This window comes from Pleurodeles waltl, chromosome 2_2 (genome assembly GCF_031143425.1).
Source record: "Pleurodeles waltl isolate 20211129_DDA chromosome 2_2, aPleWal1.hap1.20221129, whole genome shotgun sequence".
In the NCBI taxonomy this organism is placed as follows: Eukaryota; Metazoa; Chordata; class Amphibia; order Caudata; family Salamandridae; genus Pleurodeles; species Pleurodeles waltl.
The window spans coordinates 202179566-202205982 of record NC_090439.1 but is presented as its reverse complement, the minus strand read 5'-3'; the positions used below and the strand labels follow the sequence as shown (position 1 = coordinate 202205982).

The following is a 26417-nucleotide window of genomic DNA, read 5'->3' as shown; positions in this document are numbered from 1 at the left end:
GTCCAAAGAGGAGATCAAAGGGGCTGAAGCCCACTCCTTTCTGGGGTACCTCCCTGTAAGCAATAAGGAGGCAAGATAACAGGACATCCCATCTCCTCCTGAGTTTTTCAGGGAGTCCCATTATCATATATTTGAGAGTTTTATTAAACATCTCTACAAGTCCATTAGTCTGTGGATGATAAGGAGTGGTGAACTTGTAGGTAACACCACACTCCTTCCACATTGCTTTCCAGTATGCAGACATGAAGTTGCTACCCCCGTCTGTTACAACCTCTTTAGGGAAACCCACCCTGGAAAAGATTCCCAGGAGGGCCTTTGCCACTGCATGAGCTGTAGTGGTCCTTAGAGGAATTGCTTCAGAATATCTTGTGGCATGGGCCACAACCACCAAGATAAACCTATTGCCTGAAGCACTAGGAGAGTTAAGGGGGGCAACTATGTCAACCCCTACCCTTTCAAAGGGCTCCCAACCACAGGTAGTGGAATAAGGGGAGCCTTTGGAGTGCCACCAGTCTTGCCACTGGCTTGGCAGGTCACACAAGACTTGCAAAAATCTTTAGTGTCCTCTGACATCTTAGGCCAGTGAAACAGGGGGACAAGCCTTTCCCATGTTTTGATCTGGCCCAAATGCCCAGCCAAAGGATTGTCATGTGCCAGAGTTAGGAGGAACTCTCTGTACTGCAGAGGAATGACCAATCTCCTGGCTGCTCCAGGTTTTGGGTCCCTTGCCTCTGTGTACAAGAGGTTGTCCTCCCAGTAAACTCTATGTGAGTCACTGACATCCCCATTTTGCTGCTTGACAGCTTGCTGTCTGAGACCCTCTAATGTGGGACAGGTTTGCTGTGCCACACTCAGCTCTTCCCTGGCAGGCCCCCCTCCACCCAAAAGCTCAGCAGTGTCTGCTGCCAGCTCATCTGGTGAAGGTTCTGCACAAGGAGGAAGTTCTTCTTTCTCAGAAGGAGAATCATCTGTAGAGGGAGGGATAGTGGGTAGGGATTTACCCTTTCTACCCCTAGCTTTAAGGAGCACTTGGTCCATTGTTCCAGGATCCAAGTTACCCTGTCCTTTTTGCTTTTTGGCCTGAGCCCTTGTCAAAGCAAAAATATGCCCAGGAATGCCCAGCATTGCTGCATGAGCTTCCAACTCCACTTCTGCCCAAGCTGATGTCTCTAAATCATTTCCTAGTAGACAGTCTACAGGTAAATCTGAGGCAACCACAACTTTCTTTGGACCAGTAACCCCCCCCCCCCCAGTTGAGATTCACAACAGCCATGGGGTGGCTAAGAGTGTTGTTATGAGCGTCTGTCACTTGGTACTGTTGACCAAGTAGGTGTTGTTCAGGGTGTACCAGTTTCTCTATTACCATGGAAACACTGGCACCTGTGTCCCTGTAGGCCTGAACCTCAGCACCATTTATTAGGGGAAGTTGCTTGTACTTATCCATATTAAGGGGACAAGCAACTAAGGTGGCCAAATCAATGGAAGAGTGCACAGGAGCTGGAGCAGCTGCAAATCACGCGGTACCCAGCAATGCAGTCTAGCGTGGGGAGGCAAGGACTTACCTCCACCAAATTTGGACTGAAGAGTCACTGGACTGCGGGAGTCACTTGGACAGAGCTGCTGAGTTCCAGGGACCACGCTCGTTGTGCTGAGAGGGGACCCAGAGGACCAGTGATGCAGTCTTTTGGTGCCTGCGGTTGCTGGGCGAAGATTCCGTCGACCCACGGGAGATTTCTTCAGAGCTCCTGGTGCAGAGAGGAGGCAGGCTACCCCCAGAGCATGCACCACCTGGAAACAGTCGAGAAAGCCGACAGGATGAAGCGATACAAGGTTGCTAGTAGTCGTCTTGCTACTTTGTTGCGGTTTTGCAGGCATCCTGAGCAGTCAGCGGTCGATCGTTTGGCAGAAGGTGAAGAGGGAGATGCAGAGGAACTCTGATGAGCTCTTGCATTCGTTATCTGGTGAGATCACCAAAGCAGAGACCCTAAATAGCCAGAAAAGGAGGTTTGGCTACCTAGGAAGGAGGATTGGCTACCAAGAGAGGTAAGAGCCTATCAGAAGGAGCCTCTGACGTCACCTGCTGGCACTGGCCACTCAGAGCAGTCCAGAGTGCCACAGACACCTCTGCTTCCAAGATGGAAGAGGTCTGGGACACACTGGAGGAGCTCTGGGCACCTCCCCTGGGAGGTGCAGGTCAGGGGAGTGGTCACTCCCCTTTCCTTTGTCCAGTTTTGCGCCAGAGCAGGGCTGGGGGATCCCTAAACTGGTGTAGACTGGCTTATGCAGAGATGGGCACCATCTGTGCCCATTAAAGCATTTCCAGAGGCTGGGGGGGCTACTCTGCCCCAGACTTCACACCTATTTCCAAAGGGAGAGGGTGTTACACCCTCTCTCAGAGGAAATCCTTTGTTCTGCCTTCCTGGGCCAGGGCTGCCTGGACCCCAGGAGGGCAGAAACCTGTCTGAGGGGCTGGGAGCAGCAGCAGCTGCAGTGGAGACCCCGGAAAGGCAGTTTGGCAGTACCCGGGTTCTGTGCTAGAGACCCGGGGGATCATGGAATTGTCCCCCCAATGCCAGAATGACATTGGGGTGACAATTCCATGATCTTAGACATGTTACATGGCCATGTTCGGAGCTACCATTGTGACGCTGTACATAGGTAGTGACCTATGTACAGTGCACGCGTGTAATGGTGTCCCCGCACTCACAAAATCCGTTGAATTTGCCCTGAACGATGTGGGGGCACCTTGGCTAGTGCCAGGGGGCCCACACAAGAGTAACTTTGCACCCAACCTTCACCAGGTGAAGGTTAGATATACAGGTGACTTAGAAGTTACTTAAGTGCAGTGGTAAATGGCTGTGAAATAACGTGGACGTGATTTCACTCAGGCTGCACTGGCAGGCCTGTGTAAGAATTGTCAGAGCTCCCTATGGGTGGCAAAAGAAATGCTGTAGCCCATATGGATCTCCTGGAACCCCAATACCCTGGGTACCTCCGTACCATATACTAGGGAATTATAAGGGTGTTCCAGTATGCCAATGTGAATTGGTGAAATTGGTCACTAGCCTGTTAGTGACAATTTAGAAAGCAGAGAGAGCATAACCACTGAGGTTCTGGTTAGCAGAGCCTCAGTGAGACAGTTAGTCATCACACAGGGAACACATACAGGGCACACTTATGAGCACTGGGGCCCTGGCTGGCAGGGTCCCAGTGACACATACACTAAAACAACATATATACAGTGAAATATGGGGGTAACATGCCAGGCAAGATGGTACTTTCCTACACAACCCCCCCCCCCCAAACGAAGGACAATAAGACTAGCTATGACCTGATGAGTCTTCATTGTCTAAGTGGAAATATCTGGAGAGTACATCTGCATTGGAGTGGGTACTCCCAGGTCTATGTTCCACTGTATAGTCCATTCCCTGTAGAGATATGGACCACCTCAACAATTTAGGGTTTTCACCTTTCATTTGTTTTAGCCAAAGTAGAGGTTTGTGGTCTGTCTGAACAATGAAGTGAGTGCCAAACAGGTATGGCCTCAACTTCTTCAGTGCCCAGACCACAGCAAAGGCCTCCCTCTCTATGGCAGACCAACGCTTTTCTCTAGGGGTCAACCTCCTGCTGATAAAAGGAACTGGTTGATCCTGGCCCTCAGAATTGAGATGTGATATGACTGCCCCTACCCGTAATTCAGATGCATCAGTTTAACAATGAATTTCTTGGAGTAACATGGGCTTTTTAGGACAGGTGCAGTGCACATGGCCTGTTTCAGCTCCTGAAAAGCTTTCTGACAGCTAGCTGTCCACAATACCTTTTTAGGCATTTTCTTAGAAGTGAGGTCATTAAGTGGGGCTGCAATGGAGCCATAGTTCTTAATGAACCTCCTGTAATACCCAGTGAGGGCTAAGAAGGCTCTCACCTGGGTCTGAGTTGTAGGGGGAACCCAATCCATGATAGTTTGGATTTTCCCCTGAAGTGGTGCAATCTGTTCTCAACCTACCAGGTGTCCCAGATAAACCACTTTCCCCTGCCCTATCTGGCACTTTGAAGCCTTGATAGTGAGGCCTGCCTTCTGCAGGGCCTCCAAAACTTCCCACAGGTGGACCAGGTGATCATCCCAGGTGGAGCTAAAGACAGCTATATCGTCCAGATATGCTGCACTAAAAGCCCCCAATCCTTGTAGGACTGTATTCACCAACCTCTGAAAAGTGGCAGGTGCATTTTTCAAACCAAAGGGCATTACTGTGAATTGGTAGTGCCCTCCAATAGTCGAAAATGCAGTTTTTGCTTTTGCATCCTCTGATAACTTGATCTGCCAATACCCTGCAGTCAAATCAAAGGTGCTTAGATACCTGGCAGATTCCAGTGTATCTATGAGCTCATCTGCCCTGGGTATAGGGTGAGCATCAGTTTTTGTTACCTGGTTGAGACCTCTGTAATCTACACAAAACCTCATCTCTCTATTCCCATCTTTTGAGTGAGGCTTTGGTACAAGCACCACAGGAGAGGCCCATGGGCTTTCAGAATGTTCAACCACCCCCAGTTCAAGCATTTTCTGGACTTCTTGTTTTATGCAGTCCCTGACATGGTCAGGCTGCCTATAGGTCTTACTTTTGACAGGCATGCTGTCTCCAGTATCTATAGTGTGCTCACACCAAGAAGTGGTGCCTGGCACAGTAGAAAAGAGTTCAGAAAACTGACCCAGGAGATTTATGCAGTTGTCTTTCTGCTCAGCAGTAAGACAGTCTGCCAAAACTACACCTTCCACTAGAGCATCTTGTTCTGTGGAAGAGAAGAGATCAGGGAGAGGGTCACTCTCTTCTTCCTGTCCTTCATCTGTTGTCATGAGCAGGGTGAGATCAGCCCTGTCATAGTAGGGTTTTAAGCGATTGACATGGAGCACCCTAAGGGGACTCCTGGCAGTGCCCAGGTCAACCAAATAGGTGACCTCTCCCTTCTTTTCAACAATGAGATGGGGTCCACTCCATTTGTCTTGGAGTGCTCTTGGGGCCACAGGCTCCAATACCCACACCTTCTGCCCTGGTTGGTACTGAATCAGAACAGCCTTCTGGTCATGCCATTGCTTTTGGAGCTCTTGGCTGGCCTGAAGGTTTTTACTGGCCTTTTTCATGTACTCAGCCATTCTGGATCTTAGGCCGAGTACATAGTCCACTATGTCTTGCATGGGAGCTTTTAAAGGTTGTTCCCAACCCTCCTTCACAAGTGTTAGAGGACCTCTTACAGGGTGTCCAAATAGGAGTTCAAAGGGGCTGAAGCCCACTCCTTTCTGGGGTACCTCCCTGTAAGCAAAAAGGAGGCAAGGTAACAGGACATCCCATCTTCTCCTGAGTTTTTCAGGGAGTCCCATTATCATTCCTTTGAGAGTTTTATTAAACCTCTCTACCAGTCCATTTGTTTGTGGATGATAAGGTGTGGTGAATTTGTATGTTACACCACATTCCTTCCACATGGCCTTCAAGTATGCAGACATAAAGTTGCTACCCCTGTCTGATACAACCTCTTTTGGGAAACCCACCCTGGAAAAGATTCCCAGGAGGGCTTTTGCCACTGCAGGAGCTGTAGTGGTCCTTAGAGGAATTGCTTCAGGATATCTTGTGGCATGGTCCACTACCACCAAGATAAACCTATTGCCTGAAGCACTAGGAGGGTCAAGGGGGCCAACTATGTCAACCGCTACCCTTTCAAAGGGAACCCCAACTACTGGCAGTGGAATAAGGGGAGCCTTTGGGGTGCCACCAGTCTTGCCACTGGCTTGGCAGGTCACGCAGGACTTACAAAAATCCTTTGTGTCTTCTGACATCCTAGGCCAGTGAAACAGGGGGACAAGCCTTTCCCATGTTTTAATCTGACCCAAATGTCCAGCCAAGGGAATGTCGTGTGCCAGAGTTAGGAGGAACTCTCTGTAATGCAGGGGAATGACCAATCTTCTGGCTGCTCCAGGTTTTGGGTCCCTTGCCTCTGTGTACAAGAGATTGCCCTCCCAGTAAACTCTATGTGAGTCACTGACATCCCCATTTTGCTGTTTGACAGCCTGCTGTCTTAGACCCTCTAATGTGGGACAGGTTTGCTGTGCCACACTCAGCTCCTCCCTGGCAGGCCCCCCTCCACCCAAAAGCTCAGCAGTGTCTGCTGCCAGCGTCTCTGGTGAAGGTTCTGCACAGGGGGGGAATTCTTCTTCCTCAGAAGTTGAATCATCTGTAGAGGGAGGGATAGTGGGTAGGGATTTACCCTTACTAACCCTAGCTTTAGGGAGCACTTGGTCCATTGTTCCAGGATCCAAGTCACCCTGTCCTTTTTGCTTTTTGGCCTGAGCCCTTGTCAAAGCAAAAATATGCCCAGGAATGCCCAGCATTGCTGCATGAGCCTCCAACTCCACTTCTGCCCAAGCTGATGTCTCTAAATGATTTCCTAGTAGACAGTCTACAGGTAAATCTGAAGCAACCACAACTTTCTTTGGACCAGTAACCCCCCCCCCCCCAGTTGAGATTCACAACAGCCATGGGGTGGCTAAGAGTGTTGTAATGAGCGTCTGTCACTTGGTACTGGTGACGAAGTAGGTGTTGTTCAGGGTGTACCAGTTTCTCTATTACCATGGTAACACTGGCACCTGGGTCCATGTAGGCCTGAACCTCAACACCATTGATTAGGGGAAGTTGCTTGTACTTATCCATATTAAGGGGACAAGCAACCAAGGTGGCCAAATCAATGGCACCTTCAGAGACTAATACAGCCTCTGTGGTCTCCCTAACAAGACCAACCCCAACTAAATTACCAAAAGTGAGCCCAGCTACTCCCTTGGATTGGCTATTAGTAGGTTTGCTCCCACCACCACTGCTATTACTAGGGGCACTAGAAGTTGCAGTAGGGGTTGTGGTAGTGGGAGGCTTGGTGCTTTTCTTTGGACAACTGGCATCAGTTGTCCAATGGCCTTTTACTTTACATAAATAGCACCATGGTTTCTTTACTTGATTAGAATAGGATTTGGACCTACCACCCCCACCAGAGTGTTTTTGTGGGCCTGATGAAGACTCATTTTTAGTTTTGTCCCCACCCTTGTCTGAAGACTTACCATCCTTCTTCTTGCCATCCTTGTCACCCCCTGTATGAACTTTTCTGTTCACTCTTGTTCTGACCCATTTGTCTGCCTTCTTTCCCAATTCTTGGGGAGAGGTCAGATCTGAGTCCACTAGATATTGGTGTAACAAATCAGACACACAGTTATTCAGAATATGCTCTCTCAGGATTAGATTGTACAGGCTTTCATAATCAGAAACTTTACTGCCATGTAACCACCCCTCCAAGGCCTTCACTGAATAGTCAACAAAGTCTACCCAGTCTTGTGAGGACTCTTTTCTGTTTTTTTCTGAACTTAATCCTGTATTGTTCAGTGGTTAAGCCAAATCCATCCAAGAATGCATTCTTCAAAACTGTAAAATTATTGGCATCACTTTCCTTCACAGTAAGGAGCCTATCCCTACCCTTTCCACTGAAAGATAGCCATAGGATAGCAGACCACTGCCTTTGAGGGACCCCCTGTACCATACAGGCCCACTCAAGTGCAGCAAACCACTTGTTAATGTAATCCCCCTCATTGTAAGGGGGAACTATCTTATGCAGATTCCTAGAATCATGTTCTCTCACAGGATTGCTATCTGGAATACTGCTGCTGCCACCATGGGGTCCTAACCCCAACCTCTGTCTTTCTTTTTCTAAGTCTAGAGATTCCCTGTCTAGAGCCAACTGTTGCTGTTTAAGCTTTAGTCTGGACTCTTCCACTCTCAACTTATTGAGTTCCCTTTCTAACATCCTGTCATCATGGTGGGTGGGTTGGGAATGCTTTGACACAGAAGAATGATGTGAATGAACAGAGGGAGACCTTTCCCTAACAGTTGGCACCCCAGCAACCTGGCCTGCAGGAACAAAAACATCCCTATTGTTATGGGAGCTTCTATTACTACCAGCATTGCTAGGTGGTCTGCTAAGGGGCAGATTAGGAAGGGCACCCTCTAACACTTTTACTGGGGGTTCCCCTGAGTCAGAGTGTGAGCTATCTCCTAACTTCTCAATTGAACTGCCAGCTAAGGCCTTATCATTTTCAATAAGCATGTTGGACAATAATTCTCTAGAGGGGTTCTTTCCTACTACTAAACATCTATCAATGCAGAGACTCTTTAGGCCCTTAAAGTTAAGGTGGTCATAAGCTGTATTGACCATGTTAAGAGGAGTTCCTACATCAGACATGATAGAAAAAGGTTTAGAGACAGATAAAAGAGAGAAATAGTTTCAGGACTTTTTAAGGAAACAGAAAAAAAACGTTTTCAACTTTTTAGAAACTTTTAGAAAGTTTAGGAGTACTTTTCAGCACTTAGCAGATAGTGTAAGAGAAGAAAAGCAAAACCTTTTGGTTAGGTGCACATACACTGAACTTGTTTTGTATATTATTCTCTTATGAAAAGTACACAATGACAAAGTGGTAAGTAGTTGCAAGTACTTATCCCACTGCTGCACAACCAATGTAGGAGGCTGGCCTGGCTTGTAGTGAGTACCAATGGGTACTTACACTCTGTACCATGTCCAGTTATCTCTTAGTAGTGTAGAAGAGGTGTTTCTAGCAGCTTAGGCTGATAGAAGGTAGCTATAGCAGAGCAGCTTAGGCTGAACTATGAGACATGCAAAGCTCCTACTGGTGTCATGTGCACAATATCATAAGAAAACACAATACACAGATATGCTAAAAATAAAGGTACTTTATTTTTATGACAATATGCCAAAAGTATCGCAGTGAGTACCCTCAGTATGAGGATGCCAAATATACACAAGATATATGTACACAATACCAAAAATATGCAGTAATAGCAAAAGGAAGTAATGCAAGCAATGTAAAGTTACAGTAGATTGCAATAGGAGCACATAGGTATAGGGGCAACACAAACCATATACTCAAAAAGTGGAATGCGAACCACGAATGGACCCCAAACCTATGTGAGCTTGTAGAGGGTCGCTGGGACTGTAAGAAAACAGTGAGGGTTAGAAAAATAGCCCACCCCAAGACCCTGAAAAGTAGGTGTAAAGTGCACCTATATTCCCCAGAGAGCACAGAAGTCGTGATAGGGGAATTCTGCAAGGAAGACCAACACCAGCAATGCAACCAAAGTGGATTTCCGGACCTGAGTACCTGTGGAACAAGGGGACCAAGTCCAAGAGTCGCGACAATGATGAGAGTGGGCAGATGCCCAGGAAATGCCAGCTGAGGGTGCAAAGAAGCTGCCACCGGATGGTAGAAGCTGTAGATTCTGCAAGAACGAAGAGGACTAGGAATTTCCCCTTAGGTGGATCGATGTCCCACGTCATGAAGAAGCTTGCAGAGGTGTTCCCACGCAGAAAGACCGCAAACAAGCCTTGCTAGCTGCAAGGGTCGCGGTTAGGGTTTTTGGATGCTGCTGTAGCCCAGGAGGGACTAGGATGTCGCCACTTGGATGAGGAGGCAGAGGGAGCACCCAGCCAGTCAGGGAGCCCTCACAGAAGCAGGCAGCATCCGTAGAAGTACCGGAACAGGCACTTGGAAGAGGAGTGAACCGGAGTCCACCCGAAGTCAGAAAAGGGAGTCCCACGACGCCGGAGGACAACTCAGAAGGTTGTGCACCTCAGGTTAGAGTGTCAGGGACCCAGGCTTGGCTGTGCACGAAGGAAATCCTGGAAGAGAGCACAGGAGCCGGAGCAGCTGCAAATCATGCGGTACCCAGCAATGCAGTCTAGCGTGGGGAGGCAAGGACTTACCTCCACCAAACTTGGACTGAAGAGTCACTGGACTGTGGGAGTCACTTGGACAGAGCTGCTGAGTTCCAGGGACCACGCTCGTCGTGCTGAGAGGGGACCCAGAGGACCGGTGATGCAGTCTTTTGTTGCCTGCGGTTGCAGGGGGAGGATTCCGTCGTCCCACTGGAGATTTCTTCAGAGCTCCTGGTGCAGAGAGGAGGCAGGCTACCCCCAGAGCATGCACCACCAGGAAACAGGCGAGAAAGCGGCAGGAGAAGCGATACAAGGTTGCAGTAGTCGTCTTTGCTACTTTGTTGTGGTTTTGCAGGCGTCCTGAGCAGTCAGCGGTCGATCCTTTGGCAGAAGGTGAAGAGAGAGATGCAGAGGATCTCAGATGAGCACTTGCATTCGTTATCTAAAGAATTCCCCAAAGCAGAGACCCTAAATAGCCAGAAAAGGAGGTTTGGCTACTTAGGAGAGAGGATAGGCTAGCAACACCTGAAGGAGCCTATCAGAAAGAGTGTCTGACGTCACCTGCTGGCACTGGCCACTCAGAGCAGTCCAGTGTGCCAGCAACACCTCTGTTTCCAAGATGGCAGAGGTCTGGAGAACACTGGAGGAGCTCTGGTCACCTCCCCTGGGAGGTGCAGGTCAGGGGAGTGGTCACTCACCTTTCCTTTGTCCAGTTTCGTGCCAGAGCAGGGCTGGGGGATCCCTGAACCGGTGTAGACTGGCTTATGCAGAGATGGGCAACATCTGTGCCCATCAAAGCATTTCCAGAGGCTGGGAGAGGCTACTCCTCCCCAGCCCTGACACCTTTTTCCAAAGGGAGAGGGTGTAACACCCTCTCTCTGAGGAAGTCCTTTGTTCTGCCTTCCTGGGCCAGGCCTGGCTGGACCCCAGGAGGGCAGAAACCTGTCTGAGGGGTTGGCAGCAGCTGCAGTGAAACCCTGGGAAAGGCAGTTTGGCAGTACCCGGGTCTGTGCTAGAGACTCGGGGGATCATGGAATTGTCTCCCCAATGCCAGAATGGCATTGGGGTGACAATTCCATGATCTTAGACATGTTACATGGGCACACTTATGAGCACTGGGTCCATGGCTGGCAGGGTCCCAGTGACACATACACTAAAACAACATATATACAGTGAAATATGGGGGTAACGTGCCAGGCAAGATGGTACTTTCCTACACAGTGGAGACCCCGGAAAGGCAGTTTGGCAGTACCCGGGTTCTGTGCTAGAGAACCGTGGGATAATGGAATTGTCCCTGGTGACAATTCCATGATCTTAGACATGTTATATGGCCATGTTCGGAGTTACCATTGTGACGCTGTACATAGGTAGCGACCTATGTACAGTGCATCCGTGTAATGGTGTCCCCGCACTCAGAAAGTCCAGGGAATTTGCCCTGAACGATGTGGGGGCACCTTGGCTAGTGCCAGGGGGCCCACACCCTAAGTAACTTTGCACCCAACCTTCACTAGGTGAAGGTTAGACATATAGGTGACTTAGAAGTTACTTAAGTGCAGTGGTAAATGACTGTGAAACAAAGTGGACGTGATTTCACTCAGGCTGCACTGGCAGGCCTGTGTAAGAATTGTCAGAGCTCCCTATGGGTGGCAAAAGAAATGCTGCAGCCCTTAGGGATCTCCTGGAACCCCAATATTCTGGGTACCTCAGTACCATATGCTAGGGAATTACATGGGTGTACCAGTATGCCAATGTGAATTGGTAAATTTAGTCACTAGCCTGTTAGTGACAAATTTGTAAAGCAGAGAGAGCATAACCACTGAGGTTCTGGTTAGCAGAGCCTCAGTGGGACAGTTAGGCATCACACAGGGAACACACACAGGGCACATACTTATGAGCACTGGGGCCCTGCCTGGCAGGGTCCCAGTGACACATAGACTAAAACAACATATATACAGTGAAATATGGGGGTAACATGTTAGGCAAGATGGTACTTTCCTACACCAAGGACACAATTTTTTAAAGACCAAACTCAAATTCCATTAAGATAAGTAAAGAGAAACAGGATCACGACTAAGCAGCATAGAGGAAGTAGAAGCTGGAAGAGTACTGAAGAATCTGAACTGTAGCAACGGCAGGACTGTTTTTATTACTTGTCCCGTGTTCTTGGGAATACGAAATTTCCTAGCTATCGTGAAGGAAAGTTTCAATTCTATTAAGGACACGGAGGCGAGGATTATGCAGATCTTTCTTCACTTTTAATTAAACAGCAAGTTCAAAGTAAAACAAAACATGAACAAAAAAACTACAAGTTCCATGAGCCCGCCGCCATGGTAACGAGTATCCAATGAGGTGCACTCCTTCACGTTGGTATAAATATCCCGAAATGCGTCACACTTCCTCGACTTCACTGCGGAAGGAATCCTGGTAGAGTCAATTGGTCGTAGTTTCGGAACCTACCAAAAAAGGTATAATTAGATGCAAATCCGATAAAACACAGATACATACCGACTGCAATAAAGTCATGAACCTTAAAATACCTCTAAATAGAATGTGATCACATCTGAATCAAGTACTACATGATGTATTTAGAATATGATCAGAATAACAATAAACAAATGTACAAACTCAAGTATACTACCTTGTTACGCAGGTAGATGTAATCGGGAGGGGACATACCAGCGTAATGTATGTGGGTGGGATAATCCTCGCCTCCGTGTCCTTAATAGAATTGAAACTTTCCTTCACGATAGCTAGGAAATTTCGTATTCTATCACAGGACCGGAGGCGAGGATTATGCAAGTTTAAAGCTTACTCACCACAAGTGCGGCTGCTTCATGAATTGGTTTAAAGTAAAACTTCTTAAAAGTAGACTCTGAAGACCAATCAGCAGCATGCATGATGTCCTCCAATCTGCCCCCCACTTGTATGGCTTTGGAAGCCATAGCTCCCCAAGTAGAATGGGCGCCAAAAACTTGAACATCTACTCCTGCCTCAGAGAGAATCCATCGAATCCATCTGGCAACGGAAGGGGAAGAAACCGCCTTGAACGGTTTCTTTATAGAAATCAATAATTGCTTGACACCTGGAGGTCTACAAGAACTGGTTACTTCCTCATAGACTTTGAGACATCGAACCACACATAGCTTCGGGGAATCAGGAAAAGCGGGATAGGATACCGACCTGGTATTAGACTTTGTCCTCCTTGCAATAGTAAACGTGACTCCCTCTGGAGTAAAGACACGAGCGGAAATATCCAATGCTCTGACATCGGACACTCGCTTACAGGAAATGAGGCAGAGAAGCATGGCTAATTTGGCTGACAATTCTTTCAGTGACAAATATTGGTTGTCCCGCCAAGAGGACAAGAGATTAAGAACTAAGTTCACGTCCCAGAGTTCCGAATATCTGGGTTGCGGAGGTCTGGAGAGTCTAATACCCTTAAGAAGTTTACAAATCCAGGGATGCTCCCCGATCGGGAGATTGTTAAGGGGCGGGTGGCCCGCCGAGATGGCCGAACGAAAAGAATTGATAGTGCGATACGCTAAGCCAGATTCCCCTAATTCTGCAAGGAAATTGATGATGTCGGTAATACTGGCCCCCATGGGATCGCAGCGTTTGCCCACACACCAACGAGACCATCTGTTCCATGCAGATCTGTATCGTTTGCATGTACCCGGGGCCCAGGCCTGTGCGATGAAGTTATTAACCTCCTGCGAAAGTCGGTTGTCTTGCCAACGATGCCGGAAATCTTCCAAGCTATGAGGGAAAGATGACCTTGAAGGACCAGAGGGTGATAGGAACCCAACGGATCCAGGAGTATTGAGGGAAAATGCGGGAGGCGAAGAGGACACTCGCACGAGAGTTCCAACAGGGTCGGGAACCACGGCTGTGACCTCCACCAGGGGGTTATCAGAACCACCGTCGCCTCTTGGCGGCGAACCTGAGCCGCAACCCGCGGAATAAGGAGAAACGGGGGAAAAGCATAACCCTGAAGGGTACCCCAATGTTGGAGAAACGCATCTACTGCCGCCGCTCCCGGATCCGGCCGCCAGCTGAAGTATAGGGGAAGTTGAGCATTCCAACGAGACGCAAAGAGATCCACTGAACAGGGACCCCAACGATCCATGATCGGCTGAAAAACCGAGCGATGTAGTCGCCAATCGCTGGGATCCTGGAGAAACCGAGAATTCCAGTCTGCCCATACATTCTGGGTTCCCGGAAGATACTCTGCTGTGACTGAGATTTGGCGTTGAAGGCAAAAATGCCAAAAATTCTTCGCCAGTTCCGCTAGGGCTCTTGATCTTGTTCCCCCTAAGCGATTTATGTATTGTACCGCCGATACGTTGTCCATCCGTAGTAGAACAACACATGAGACTTTGTCTCTCGTGAGAGATTTGATCGCAAAAGATCCCGCCAGGAGTTCCAGGCAGTTGATATGCATGGTTAGTTCCTGCGGGGTCCAGCGTCCCCCGAACGATATGTCTCCGCCGGGGGGGGAGGGTACGGTGAGAGGAACCCTCACCTGGGGACATGTTGGGAAAAGGTTCATTCTCATGAGAGGAGTGCATAATGAGGACTGGACAGAGTGTACACCCAACAAAAAATATGATATATAGGGTAAATCCCTACCCACTCTGTCACTGTAAGTGCAAGAAAATAATGTCTTCCCTAATGGGGTAAACCTTACCCAAATGGGTGTCACAGGTAGGGACAAAACTGTACCGAAGGTACAAACGTGTTATTGAGGGCAAAACCCTCAATTTGGAAAGAAAAGAAAACAAACGCGAGGCGCGAGCGCCGAGCGCTGAGAGCTACATGCTCTCCGAAAAAACAGCGTGCGCGCGCCCTCTAGTGGGCCAGACGTGTATTTAAACACGCCGAAGGAAAGAAAATGAAAAAACGCTCGAACGGAACGTTCGTTCCGGCGAACGAAATAATACAGACAATGCAATGTAGCAGAGACGCGCCAAAGCAATAAACAGAACCCCCGAACCGGAGGCAGAAAGGCACTTATCTGGCTCACAGCAGTGAAGAAAGAGGAAGTGTGACGCATTTCGGGATATTTATACCAACGTGAAGGAGTGCACCTCATTGGATACTCGTTACCATGGCGGCGGGCTCATGGAACTTGTAGTTTTTTTGTTCATGTTTTGTTTTACTTTGAACTTGCTGTTTAATTAAAAGTGAAGAAAGATCTGCATAATCCTCGCCTCCGGTCCTGTGATAGAATTGTATTTTATTGGTTAATGGAAAAGTTAACTTCCTAACTGCTGCCGAGTAAAATAAAGTGACGAACAATGATGCATAATCGTAGCCTTCGGTCCTGACAGTGGTAACACTGATGTGCATCTGTTGCTTTTTAAAGTAAAAGTGTATTACATCCCTTAAATTCGCAAATGTTGCCAGTAAATGAGAAACTGACGAAATTCTACGCATTGGTTTTCTAAACCCAAGTTGACACTATACTCCACAAGAAGACCGCAGACATAGAAAGCAGCAGCTTTGCTGCTCTAGTTTCCCTATTTCAGTAAATGAAAGGAACGTGGAGTGTGTAACGGAAGGAGGTGTTGCTGACGTCCACTGAGTACGACCAATGGCCTTGTGCGAGAATGACGACAGGGAGGTGGGTTTTAAGCCGCTAGAGGTGATTCGCTGAGTGTAATAACGGAAACGACATAGGGATGTGTACAATGGCGCGGTATTCTTTGCGCTCTCATAGCCTCCCGTTAATTGCCAACTACTTCCTGTTCTTGTTAACTATGCTGACCCCCGCCGTAACCGGTAAGGACCAATGGCAACCACTTGTAAATTCCTTTAGGTAGGAACAGTTTTGACTTTGTACCCTTTTCAAACGTTAATAATTGATCGCTTTGGACGGGCGTGGAAAAAGTGCACTTTTTGGCTGTTTACCGTCAGGTAGGAAATCTTGACGACGTCTTTCTAAATTGTTCAGCGGTGGGTGAACGGTTCTCCCCCCCCCCCCTGAGCCTCAAGCACATACGTACCGTAAACAGGCTGTGACGAGGTTCTAAATTGTTCTAATTTTTTTGCATTGCCCCGCCCAAAAGGCGCAGCATCCGCAGGCGAACTAAATTTACATTTCAACACCTTCAGACATCTGGTGATTTTTTTTTTTTACTTTCCTCAAAGTAATCCGTCACCCGAGTTGCAGTATATAATTGTAGACTTTTTTGAGGGGGAATTTACGTGTTCCCCAGATACTTTAGTGTCCAGAAAACAAGGCTACGAAGAGGGTGCACCTGAAGGCAAGCTCCTCGACTCTACCTCTAAATCCTTGTCTGCTGTACCCTCATGGTTACCATAAACCCTGACTTGTTGACGTTTGACAGATAGAGTGACCAGATTTTAAAATGAAACAAGTATTTGTAATGCAATAGGTCTCACGTTTTTTTGAGTAAGAGCTATTGGCATTGTACATTTAGAACTAGACTTTTATAGCCACATACATTGATCAACCCTGTCTCATAATTTCGTCTTTTCCTGACATGTTTTTGTGGTCACTGACGGCTACTGACATAAAAAAATCACAAGTCCTTAAGGACAGACGAGAAGATGACTGCACTACCTCGAATTGTGTAACCGCCTGATCAGAAATTAGAAAATAAAGCTGGAAAAGTATTTTCTTTTTATTTTAACAATGAAAAGTCTTGCAAGCATTCTTGCCTCCTATTTCAAGGAGCAGAGATGCCTGAGAAGATTTACGGCCCCAGTAAAGGAGATAAGCAATCCCTTTGTGGGATGTCATGAGTGCTGGCTGGGAGAGAGACTGGAGATGCAATTCATGCTAAGAAAATTTCACATCATTCCTTCCAAGTTTAGCTACATTTTACCAGAAAGGGCATATTGTGGCTTTTGTGAGCAGTGAGTTAAAAGACTGGGTGTTTCTTTTGTTAAGCCTATATTAGAAGCCAGAGGTAAACGAGTACCGCACTGGAATAAAGCCAAAACAAATGTTAGTGACATGGGAGGAGGTGGGAGGAACAGAACGCTGAAATAAAATGCAGTCGGCTACCAGCCTAAAACGCCCATAGAGAAAGGGGAGCACCAGAGAAATAACAGAAATAATCCATCAGAGCAACAGATAAAGAAACCAAAGTGGAATAATACAGAAACAGAAAAAGGAGAGAGAAAAATGCAGAACTGATCACTATTGAGCAAGAATTTTTAAAGGACACTGCGACCAGCAAATTAAATCGCTTTAAGCCATAGGAAGTATGCTAAAAGTATACACAAAGTCGAACGATTGACCTAAAAAGGGATTTTTCACAGAAATCGAAGCAGGACTAAAATGTTACATTGACCGAGGCACCGTACAAACTTAAAAGATAATGTTCACCGAGGTAGAAAACACAGGCACTGAGGTGAATACATTAAATATAACTTTTGCACTTATTATCACAAGTGCTGATTAAAATGATTTTTGAAAAGTCTAGTACCTAATCTTGCACTGGAGCACATAAAAGCTTGTTAAATCGCCCTTCTTGAAAACCGTGACAAAAGCTGAATTTAGTGTAATCTGCCTGGACAGTTTATTTAAAACTGGGACTGTCCGGGCAAATCCGAAATGCCTGGTCACCCTATTGACAATTTAAGTAACATTTGTCTTCATTTTCAGTTGCCTTCCTTCGAGCTGCGGCTTGTAATTTCATTTTATAGCGCTTTATACCACGACGATGTGCCAAAATACATTATCAGATGGTAGAACCCTAAAGTATGAGGGAGTACTTTGTTGGGATGTTGTGTATTTACTATGAGGCCTGTGTGGCAAGCGTATTGGTGTAGTGTAAAAGTGATCCAGGGGTTCTCTTATCTTCTTTCCAAACTTAGCGCTTAGTAGTGTGATAGTATGAACAAGGGACAGTGCAGTTTTGTAGGAAAGTACCATCTTGCCTGGCATGTTACCCCCATATTTCACTGTTGTAGGAAAGTACCATCTTGCCTGGCATGTTACCCCCATATTTCACTGTATATATGTTGTTTTGGTTGTATGTGTCACTGGGACCCTGCCAGCCAGGGCCCCAGTGCTTATAAGTGTGCCCTGTATGTGTTACCTGTGTTATGACTAACTGTCTCACTGAGGCTCTGCTAATCAGAACCTCAGTGGTTATGCTTTCTCATTTCTTTCCAAATTGTCACTAACAGGCTAGTGACCAATTTTACCAATTTACATTGGCATACTGGAACACCCTTATAATTCCGTAGTATATGGTACTGAGGTACCCAGGGTATTGGGGTTCCAGGAGATCCCTATGGGCTGCAGCATTTCTTTTGCCACCCATAGGGAGCTCTGACAATTCTTACACAGGCCTGCCACTGCAGCCTGAGTGAAATAACGTCCACGTTATTTCACAGCCATTTTACACTGCACTTAAGTAACTTATAAGTCACCTATATGTCTAACCTTTACCTGGTAAAGGTTGGGTGCTAAGTTACTTAGTGTGTGGGCACCCTGGCACTAGCCAAGGTGCCCCCACATTGTTCAGGGCCAATTCCCCGGACTTTGTGAGTGCGGGGACACCATTACACGTGTGCACTACACATAGGTCACTACCTATGTGTAGCTTCACAATGGTAACTCCGAATATGGCCATGTAACATGTCTAAAATCATGGAATTGCCCCACCAATGCCATCCTGGTATTGGGGAGACAATCCCATGATTCCCCGGGTCTCTAGCACAGACCCGGGTACTGCCAAACTGCCTTTCCCGGGGTTTCACTGCAGCTGCTGCTGCCGCCAACCCCTCAGACAGGTTTCTGCCCTCCTGGGGTCCAGCCAGGCCTGGCCCAGGAAGGCAGAACAAAGGACTTCCTCAGAGAGAGGGTGTTACACCCTCTCCCTTTGGAAAAAGGCGTCAGGGCTGGGGAGGAGTAGCCTCCCCCAGCCTCTGGAAATGCTTTGATGGGCACAGATGGTGCCCATCTCTGCATAAGCCAGTCTGCACCGGTTCAGGGATCCCTCAGCCCTGCTCTGGCGCAAAACTGGACAAAGGAAAGGGGAGTGACTACTCCCCTGACCTGCACCTCCCCTGGGAGGTGCCCAGAGCTCCTCCAGTGTGCTCCAGACCTCTGCCATCTTGGAAACAGAGGTGCTGCTGGCACACTGGACTGCTCTGAGTGGCCAGGGCCAGCAGGTGACGTCAGAGACTCCTTCTGATAGGCTCCTTCAGGTGTTGCTAGCCTATCCTCTCTCCTAAGTAGTCAAACCTCCTTTTCTGGCTATTTAGGGTCTCTGCTTTGGGGAATTCCTTAGAAAACGAATGCAAGAGCTCATCAGAGTTCCTCTGCATCTCTCTCTTCACCTTCTGCCAAGGAATCGACTGCTGACCGTGCAGGAAGCCTGCAAAACTGCAACAAAGTAGCAAAGACGACTACTGCGACCTTGTAACGCTGATCCTGCCGCCTTCTCGACTGTTTTCCTGGTGGTGCATGCTGTGGGGGTAGTCTGCCTCCTCTCTGCACTAGAAGCTCCGAAGAAATCTCCCGTGGGTCGACGGAATCTTCCCCCTGCAACCGCAGGCACCAAAGAACTGCATCACCGGTCCTCTGGGTCTCCCCTCAGCACGACGAGCGAGGTCCCTTGAACTCAGCAACTCTGTCCAAGTGACTCCCACAGTCCAGTGACTCTTCAGTGCAAGTTTGGTGGAGGTAAGTCCCTGCCTCCCCACGCTAGACTGCATTGCTGGGAACCGCATGTTTTGCAGCTACTCCGGCTCCTGTGCACTCTCCGAGGATTTCCTTTTGTGCACAGCCAAGCCTGGGTCCCCGGCACTCTAACCTGCATTGCACGACCTCCTGAGTTGTCCTCCGGCTTCGTGGGACCCTCTTGTGCAACTTCGGGTGAGCTCCGGTTCACTCCACTTCGTAGTGTCTATTCCGGCACTTCTGCGGGTGCTGCTTGCTTTTGAGTGGGATCTTTGTCTTGCTGGACGCCCCCTCTGTCTCCTCACGCAATTGGCGACATCCTGGTCCCTCCTGGGCCACAGCAGCATCCAAAAACCCTAACCGTGACTCTTGCAGCTAGCAAAGCTTGTTTGCGGTCTTTCTGCGGGAAAACACTTCTGCACGACTCTTCACGACGTGGGACATCCATCCTCCAAAGGGGAAGTTTCTAGCCCTTGTCGTTCTTGCAGAATCCAGAGCTTCTACCATCCTGTGGCAGCTTCTTTGCACCCACAGCTGGCTTTTCCTGGGCATCTGCCCACTCCCGACTTGATCGTGACTTTTGGACTTGGTCCCCTTGTTCCACAGGTACTCTCGTCTGGAAATCCATCGTTGTTGCATTGCTGGTGTTTGTCTTTCCTGCAGAATTCCCCTATCACGACTTCTGTGCTCTTTGGGGAACTTAGGTGCACTTTGCACCCACTTTTCAGGGTCTTGGGGTGGGCTATTTTTTCTAACCCTCACTGTTTTCTTACAGTCCCAGCAACCCTCTACAAGGTCACATAGGTTTGGGGTCCATTCGTGGTTCGCATTCCACTTCTAGAGTATATGGTTTGTGTTGCCCCTATCCCTATGTGCCCCCATTGCATTCTATTGTGACTATACATTGTTTGCACTGTTTTCTATTGCTATTACTGCATATTTTGGTATTGTGTACATATATCTTGTGTATATTTGGTATCCTCATACTGAGGGTACTCACTGAGATACTTTTGGCATATTGTCATAAAAATAAAGTACCTTTATTTTTAGTATATCTGTGTATTGTGTTTTCTTATGATATTGTGCATGTGACACTAGTGGTACTGTAGGAGCTTCACTCGTCTCCTAGTTCAGCCTAAGCTGCTCTGCTAAGCTACCTTTTCTATCAGCCTAAGCTGCTAGACACCCCTCTACACTAATAAAGGATACCTGGGCCTGGTGCAAGGTGTAAGTACCTCTTGGTACCCACTACAAGCCAGTCCAGCCTCCTACAAGTTTACACTAATCGGCTGCTCCATGTTACTCTACCGGTCCTTTATGGAAATCTTGAGTGCCAGCTGACATCCCATGCTGGATGCTGCAGTCTAGTCAGAATCTCTGTACATTCATTGGGGACTGTAGTACATGGACATAACTCCACAAAGATGATATTTATTAAGTCATCTTTTGCGATGCTGTCTTTTAACAGGATAAATTATTATGCTAGAAAGAGGTCATTTGTGAGGCTGTTGGGTTAAAGATTGGGACTTGTAGCCATGGTCTATGTTAGTCTTCCAAGTTGCAAATCATTACTGTGTGGCAAGAATTTATAAGTAACCATTCATATCACTCAATCAATATTTATATATCACAACTCGTCACCCCTGAGGCTATCCGGGTTGCAGGTTCTCAGTCGAAGAGCCAGGTCTTGAGCTTCTTCCTGAAATCGGACAGGGATAGAGATGTCCGTAGGTAGAGGGGCATGTCGTTCCATGTCTTGGTGATGTAGGAGAAAGAGCGGCCGATGCTTTGGTGATTACACTGGATGTGTGTGAGTGCCAGGGCAGTGGAGTGCAGGTGAATAGCGGGTTTGTGGAAGTTCATGTGGTGATTGTTGTAGGCCGGTCCCTGGTTATGAAGAGCTTTGTAGACGTGTATGAGAAATTTGAACTAGCATTTCTTCTGGATGGGGAGGCAGTAGAGGTTCCGGAGGTGTTGTGGGGAGATGTTTGGGAAGGTTTAAGATGAGTGGCTGCTGTGTTCTGAATGGTCTGGAGTCTCTTGAGGAGATGCCAGCATAGAGTGTGTTGCTGTAGTATAGCTGGTTCGTAGCAACTTCCTGGGTAACGGTCTTCCTTGGTGTTGACTGGGATCCATCTGAAGATTTTGCGGAGCATTCTGAGGGTGTTAAAGCAGGAGGAGGTGACAGCGTTGCTTTGGGACTTCATGGTGAGTTTGCTGTCGAGGATGACGCTGATGTTCTGGGCGTGGTCTGCGGGGGAGGGTATAGGGCTGAGCTCAGATGGCCACCAGATGTAGTCCCATATGGAGGTTTTATTCCAGAAGATCAGCACTTCTGTTTTCTCTGAGTTGAGCTTTAGGAAGTTGGTTCTCATCCCTTCTATGACACTAATAGTGTTGCAGAAAATTGTTCTGGTGTTGGAGGGGTCTTTGGTGAGTGAGGGGATGAGTTGTGCGTCAGCACAGGAATAGGATATGATGTTGAGTCCGTGTTATCCGACAATGTCAGCAAGAGGGATCATGTGGGTGTTGGATAGAGTGGAGCTGAGGGTCAACCCTTGGGGTATGCCGTCGATCCCTGATGTCCGAGTGCTCTATTTTGTGGTAGTGTGGTCGAGCATTAGGCTTATCAGAGGGTAGTGTTAAGCATTTGTTGTACACACACAGGCAATAAATGAGAATACACACTCAAAAACATAACTCCAGGCCAATAGGTTTTTATATAGAAAAATATATTTTCTTAATTTATTTTAGAACCACAAGATTCAAGATTTTAGATAAGTACATAAATTGTAAGGTACTTCACACAGGTAAGTATAGCACTTTGATTTAAAACAGTGGTACACAGTTTCGGTTAAAATGGCAATAAGCTATTTCAAAAGTGGACACAGTGCAAAAATCAACAGTTCCTGGGGGAGGTAAGTTTTGGTTAGTTTCTCAGGTAAGTAAAGCATTTCCAAGTTAGTCTCCTGGACATAGGCAGCCCACAGTTGGGGGTTCCAGGCAACCCCAAAGCCCCCTGCACCAGCAACACAGGGCTGATGAGGTGCAGAGGTCAAAGGAGGGCCCAAAACACACAGGCACCTATGGAGAACAGGGGTGCTTGGGTTCAAGTCTGCTAGCAGGTAAGTACCTGCGTCCTTGGGGAGCAGACCAGGGGGTTTTGTAGAGCACTGGGAGGATGGGGGGCAAACACAAGCACACAAAACACACCCTCAGCGGCAGGTGTCTGGTTTGCTGTAGAAAACAATGGGGGGGGCCCGGGTGTCACTCTGGTGATGCGGGCAGGGCACAGGGGGGCTTCTCGGGCCAGCCACCGAGTGGGCTGGTAGAAGGGCCGTCTGCTGGTCCTGCACTGGTAGGAGGTTCCTCTCGGTCCTGGGGGCTGCGGGTGCAGTGCTTGGTCCAGGCATCGGGTTCCTTTGTTAGCAGGCAGTCGCGGTCAGGGGGAGCCTTTGGATCCTGTATGCAGGCGTCGCTGTGGGGGTGCAGGGTGATAGACTCAGGGTGCCCACGTCGTTTGAGTCACCTGCGAGTCCTCTCTGCGGTGTTGGTTTTCCTGAACTCGAGCCAGGGGCGTCGGGTGCGGAATGTGAAAACTCATGCTTCTGGCGGGAAGTGGAGTCTCTTTAAAGTTGCTTGTTTTGTTGTTGTTTCTGGACAGAGCCACTGCCTTATGGAGGTTCTTGGTCCTTTAGGTGCAGGTCAATCCTCAGAGGTTACTGGTCCCGCCTGATGCGTCGCTATGCAGGTTCTTTGAGTCTGGAAACTTGAAAAAATGGAGGGGACTGGGAGATGGTCCAGTGTACATCCTCTCTTATCATACTGTATCAATCAAAAAGGTACACTGTTCAAAAAAGAATACAACAACCCCGGAAAATCTCTGGCTGTCTTAAGGTATGTCTTTCTTCAGAAGCAAGGGCCCTCATGTATCATCATTGGGCTTGCTCCACATCAGACTGGCACTGCAATGCCAGATGGGACCCTAATGGGTGCCACATAGCCAAATTCTGTACAAAAGATGTAGGGTGAAAAAACAGAAGGAGAGATGGAAAAAAGGGTGCTAAAATTGGCTCTAACACTCCCTTAAAATACTTAATTTATGTCAGGGAGCGCTGGTCAAGGTTAAAAAACAAAAAGGAGTTAAGGGAAACAATGATCCTTTATTCTAAAGAAGAGTGCTTAGAAAAATATTTCTTATACCACTCTGAGAGTCAACATGTTACGCGCCTTCTAATGTCCTCACGGATCAAATGGCTCTAGTAAAATCTTCTCCAACAAATTTAGAAAGGAAACAGTGTTCTGCGGTCAAAAAACTTTTAGCGAAACATCTGATAGTGAGACTCTACTCACAATAATTCTCAGTAGGCTCCTACAACTGAACCATACCTGTAGTCAAAACACATAGAAAGAAAATTTAATGTGATACAAAATAGTGCAATAGTCTATTTCCCATGTTATTCCTGGGACTGAGCTGCTCAGACCCCAGGAGGGCAGAACCCGGTCTGTGAGGTGGCAGCAGCTGTAGCTGCAGTGCAAGCCTCAGAGCTGGTTTGGCAATCTTAGACACCTTACTTGGCCATATTCGGAGTTACCGTTGTGAAGCTACATATAGGTATTGACCTATGTGTAGTGCACACTTGTAATGGCGTCCCCGCACTCACAAAGTCCCGGGAATTGGCCCTGAACTATGTGGGGGGACCTTTGCTAGTGCAAGAGTGCCCTCACACTTAGTAACTTTGCATCTAACCTTCAGCAAGTGAAGGTTAGACACATAGGTGACTTATAAGTTACTTAAGTGCAGTAAAAATGACTGTGAAATAGTGTGTGCACTGTTTCATGCAGGCTGCAATAGCAGGCCGGTGGAAGGGTTTGTCTGAGCTCCTTATGGGTGGCAAAAGAAATGCTGCAGCCCATAAGGATCTCCTGGAACCCCAATGCCCTGGGTACCTAGGTACCATATACTAGGGACTTTTAAAGGGTGGGGGGGGTTCCAGTGTGCCAATTGAAATTGGTAAATGAAGTCACTAGCCTATAGCGACAAATTGAAAAGCAGAGAGAGCATAAGCACTGACGTTCTGGTAAGCAGAGCATCAGTGACACAGTCAAACAGTATACACAACACACACATTAGGCCATAAACTATGAGCACTGGGGTCTTGACCAGAAGGATGCCAGTGTGACAGGTAAAATATACTGACATATAGGTAAAAATGGGGGTAACATGCCAAGAAAGATGGTACCTTCCTACACAACTCCCCCCCCCCCTCCCCCAAACGAAGGACAATAAGGCTAACCTTGCCCAGATGAGTCTTCATTGTCTAAGTGGAAATATCTGGAGAGTCCATCTGCATTGGAGTGGGTACTCCCAGGTCTATGTTCCACTGTAAAGTCCATACACTGTAGGGGAATGGACCACCTCAACAATTTAGGGTTTTCACCTTTCATTTGTTTAAGCCATTATAGAGGTTTTTGGTCTGTTAGAACAATGAAGTGAGTCCCAAACAAGTAGGGTCTCCGCTTCTTCAAGGCCCAGACCACAGCAAAGGCCTCCCTCTCTATGGCAGACCAATGCTTTTCTCTAGGGGTCAATCTCCTGCTAATGAAAGCAACAGGTTGATCCTGGCCCTCTGAGTTAAGTTGTGATAGTACAGCCCCTACCCCTAATTCAGAAACATCTGTTTGGACAATGAATTTTTTAGAGTAGTTTGGGCTCTTCAGGACAGGTGCAGAGCACATTGCCTGCTTTATCTCCTCAAAAGCTTTCTGACAGCTAGCTGCCCACAATACCTTTTTAGGCATCTTTTTAGCTGGTGAGGTCATTAAGAGGGGCAACAATGGAGCCATAGTTCTCAATGAACCTCCTGTAATACCCAGTGAGACCTAAGAAGACTCTGACCTGGGTCTGTGTAGTAGGGGGAGCCCAGTCCATAATGGTCTGAATCTTCCCCTGTAGTGCGTCAATCTGTCCTCCAACTACCAGGTGGCCCAGATACACCACTTCCCCCTGCTCTATCTGGAACTTTGAAGCCTTGATAGTTAGGCCTGCCTTTTGTAGGGCCTCCAAAACTTTCCAGAGGTGGACCAGGTGGTTATCCCAGGTGGAGCTAAACACAGCAATATCATATAGGTATGCTGCACTGAAAGCTTCCAAACCTTGAAGGACTGTATTCACCAGTCTCTGAAAAGTGGCAGGTGCATTTTTTAAACCAAAGGGTAAAATAGTGAATTGGTAATGCCCCCCTTATGGTAGACAATTCAGTTTCTGCTTTGGCATCCTCTGACAATTTGATCTGCCAATACCCTGCAGTCAAATCAAAGGTGCTTAGATACTTGGCTGATGCCAGTTTATCTATTAGCTCATCTGCCCTGGGTATAGGGTGAGCATCAGTTTTGGTCACTGTATTAAGACCCCTATAGTACACACAAAACCGCATTTCTCTCTTTCCTTCTTTGCTATGCGGTTTGGGGACAAGCACCACTGGGCTGGCCCAGGGGCTATTAGAAGCCTCAATAACTCCTAGATCTAACATTTTATGAACTTCTGTTTTCATGCAATCTCTGACATGGTCAGGTTTACTGTAAATTTTACTTTTGACAGGTAAACTGTCTCTAGTGTCAATTGTATGTTCACACCAAGAAGTTGTACCAGGTGTGAGTGAAAAGAGTTCAGAAAACTGTCCTAGGAGATTTTTACAGTCTTCATTCTGTTCAGCAGTAAGGCAGTATGCAAGAACCACTCCATCCACTTAGCCATCAGCTTCAGTGTTGGCGAAGAGGTCAGGGAGAGGGTCACTCTCTGCTTCCTGACCCTGATCAGTTGCTATGAGCAGGGTGAGATCAGCCCTGTCATAGTAGGGTCTCAGGCGGTTGACATGGAGTACCCTAAGGGGACTCCTGGCAGTGCCAAGGTCTACCAAGTAGGTAACCTCACCCTTTTTCTCAACAATTAGATGGGGTCCACTCCATTTGTCCTGGAGTGCTCTTTGGGCCACGG

General features: G+C 47.6%; 1 protein-coding gene across 5 annotated transcripts in view; it reads left to right on the top strand.

Annotated features, from left to right (window-relative positions):
• Positions 1 to 15410: 15410 nt before the first annotated feature.
• TGFBR1 (transforming growth factor beta receptor 1) overlaps positions 15411 to 26417 on the top strand; it is a 464518-nt gene continuing 453511 nt past the window's right edge. For 3 of the 5 annotated variants that reach the window (XM_069219636.1, XM_069219635.1, XM_069219632.1), the window contains exon 1: positions 15411 to 15537. In XM_069219636.1, the coding sequence (XP_069075737.1) occupies positions 15438 to 15537 (100 nt within the window). In that variant the 5' untranslated portion in view covers positions 15411 to 15437. Of the gene's footprint in view, positions 15673 to 26417 lie in introns of all 5 variants that reach the window. The other 2 variants (XM_069219633.1, XM_069219634.1) reach the window with 2 other exon arrangements.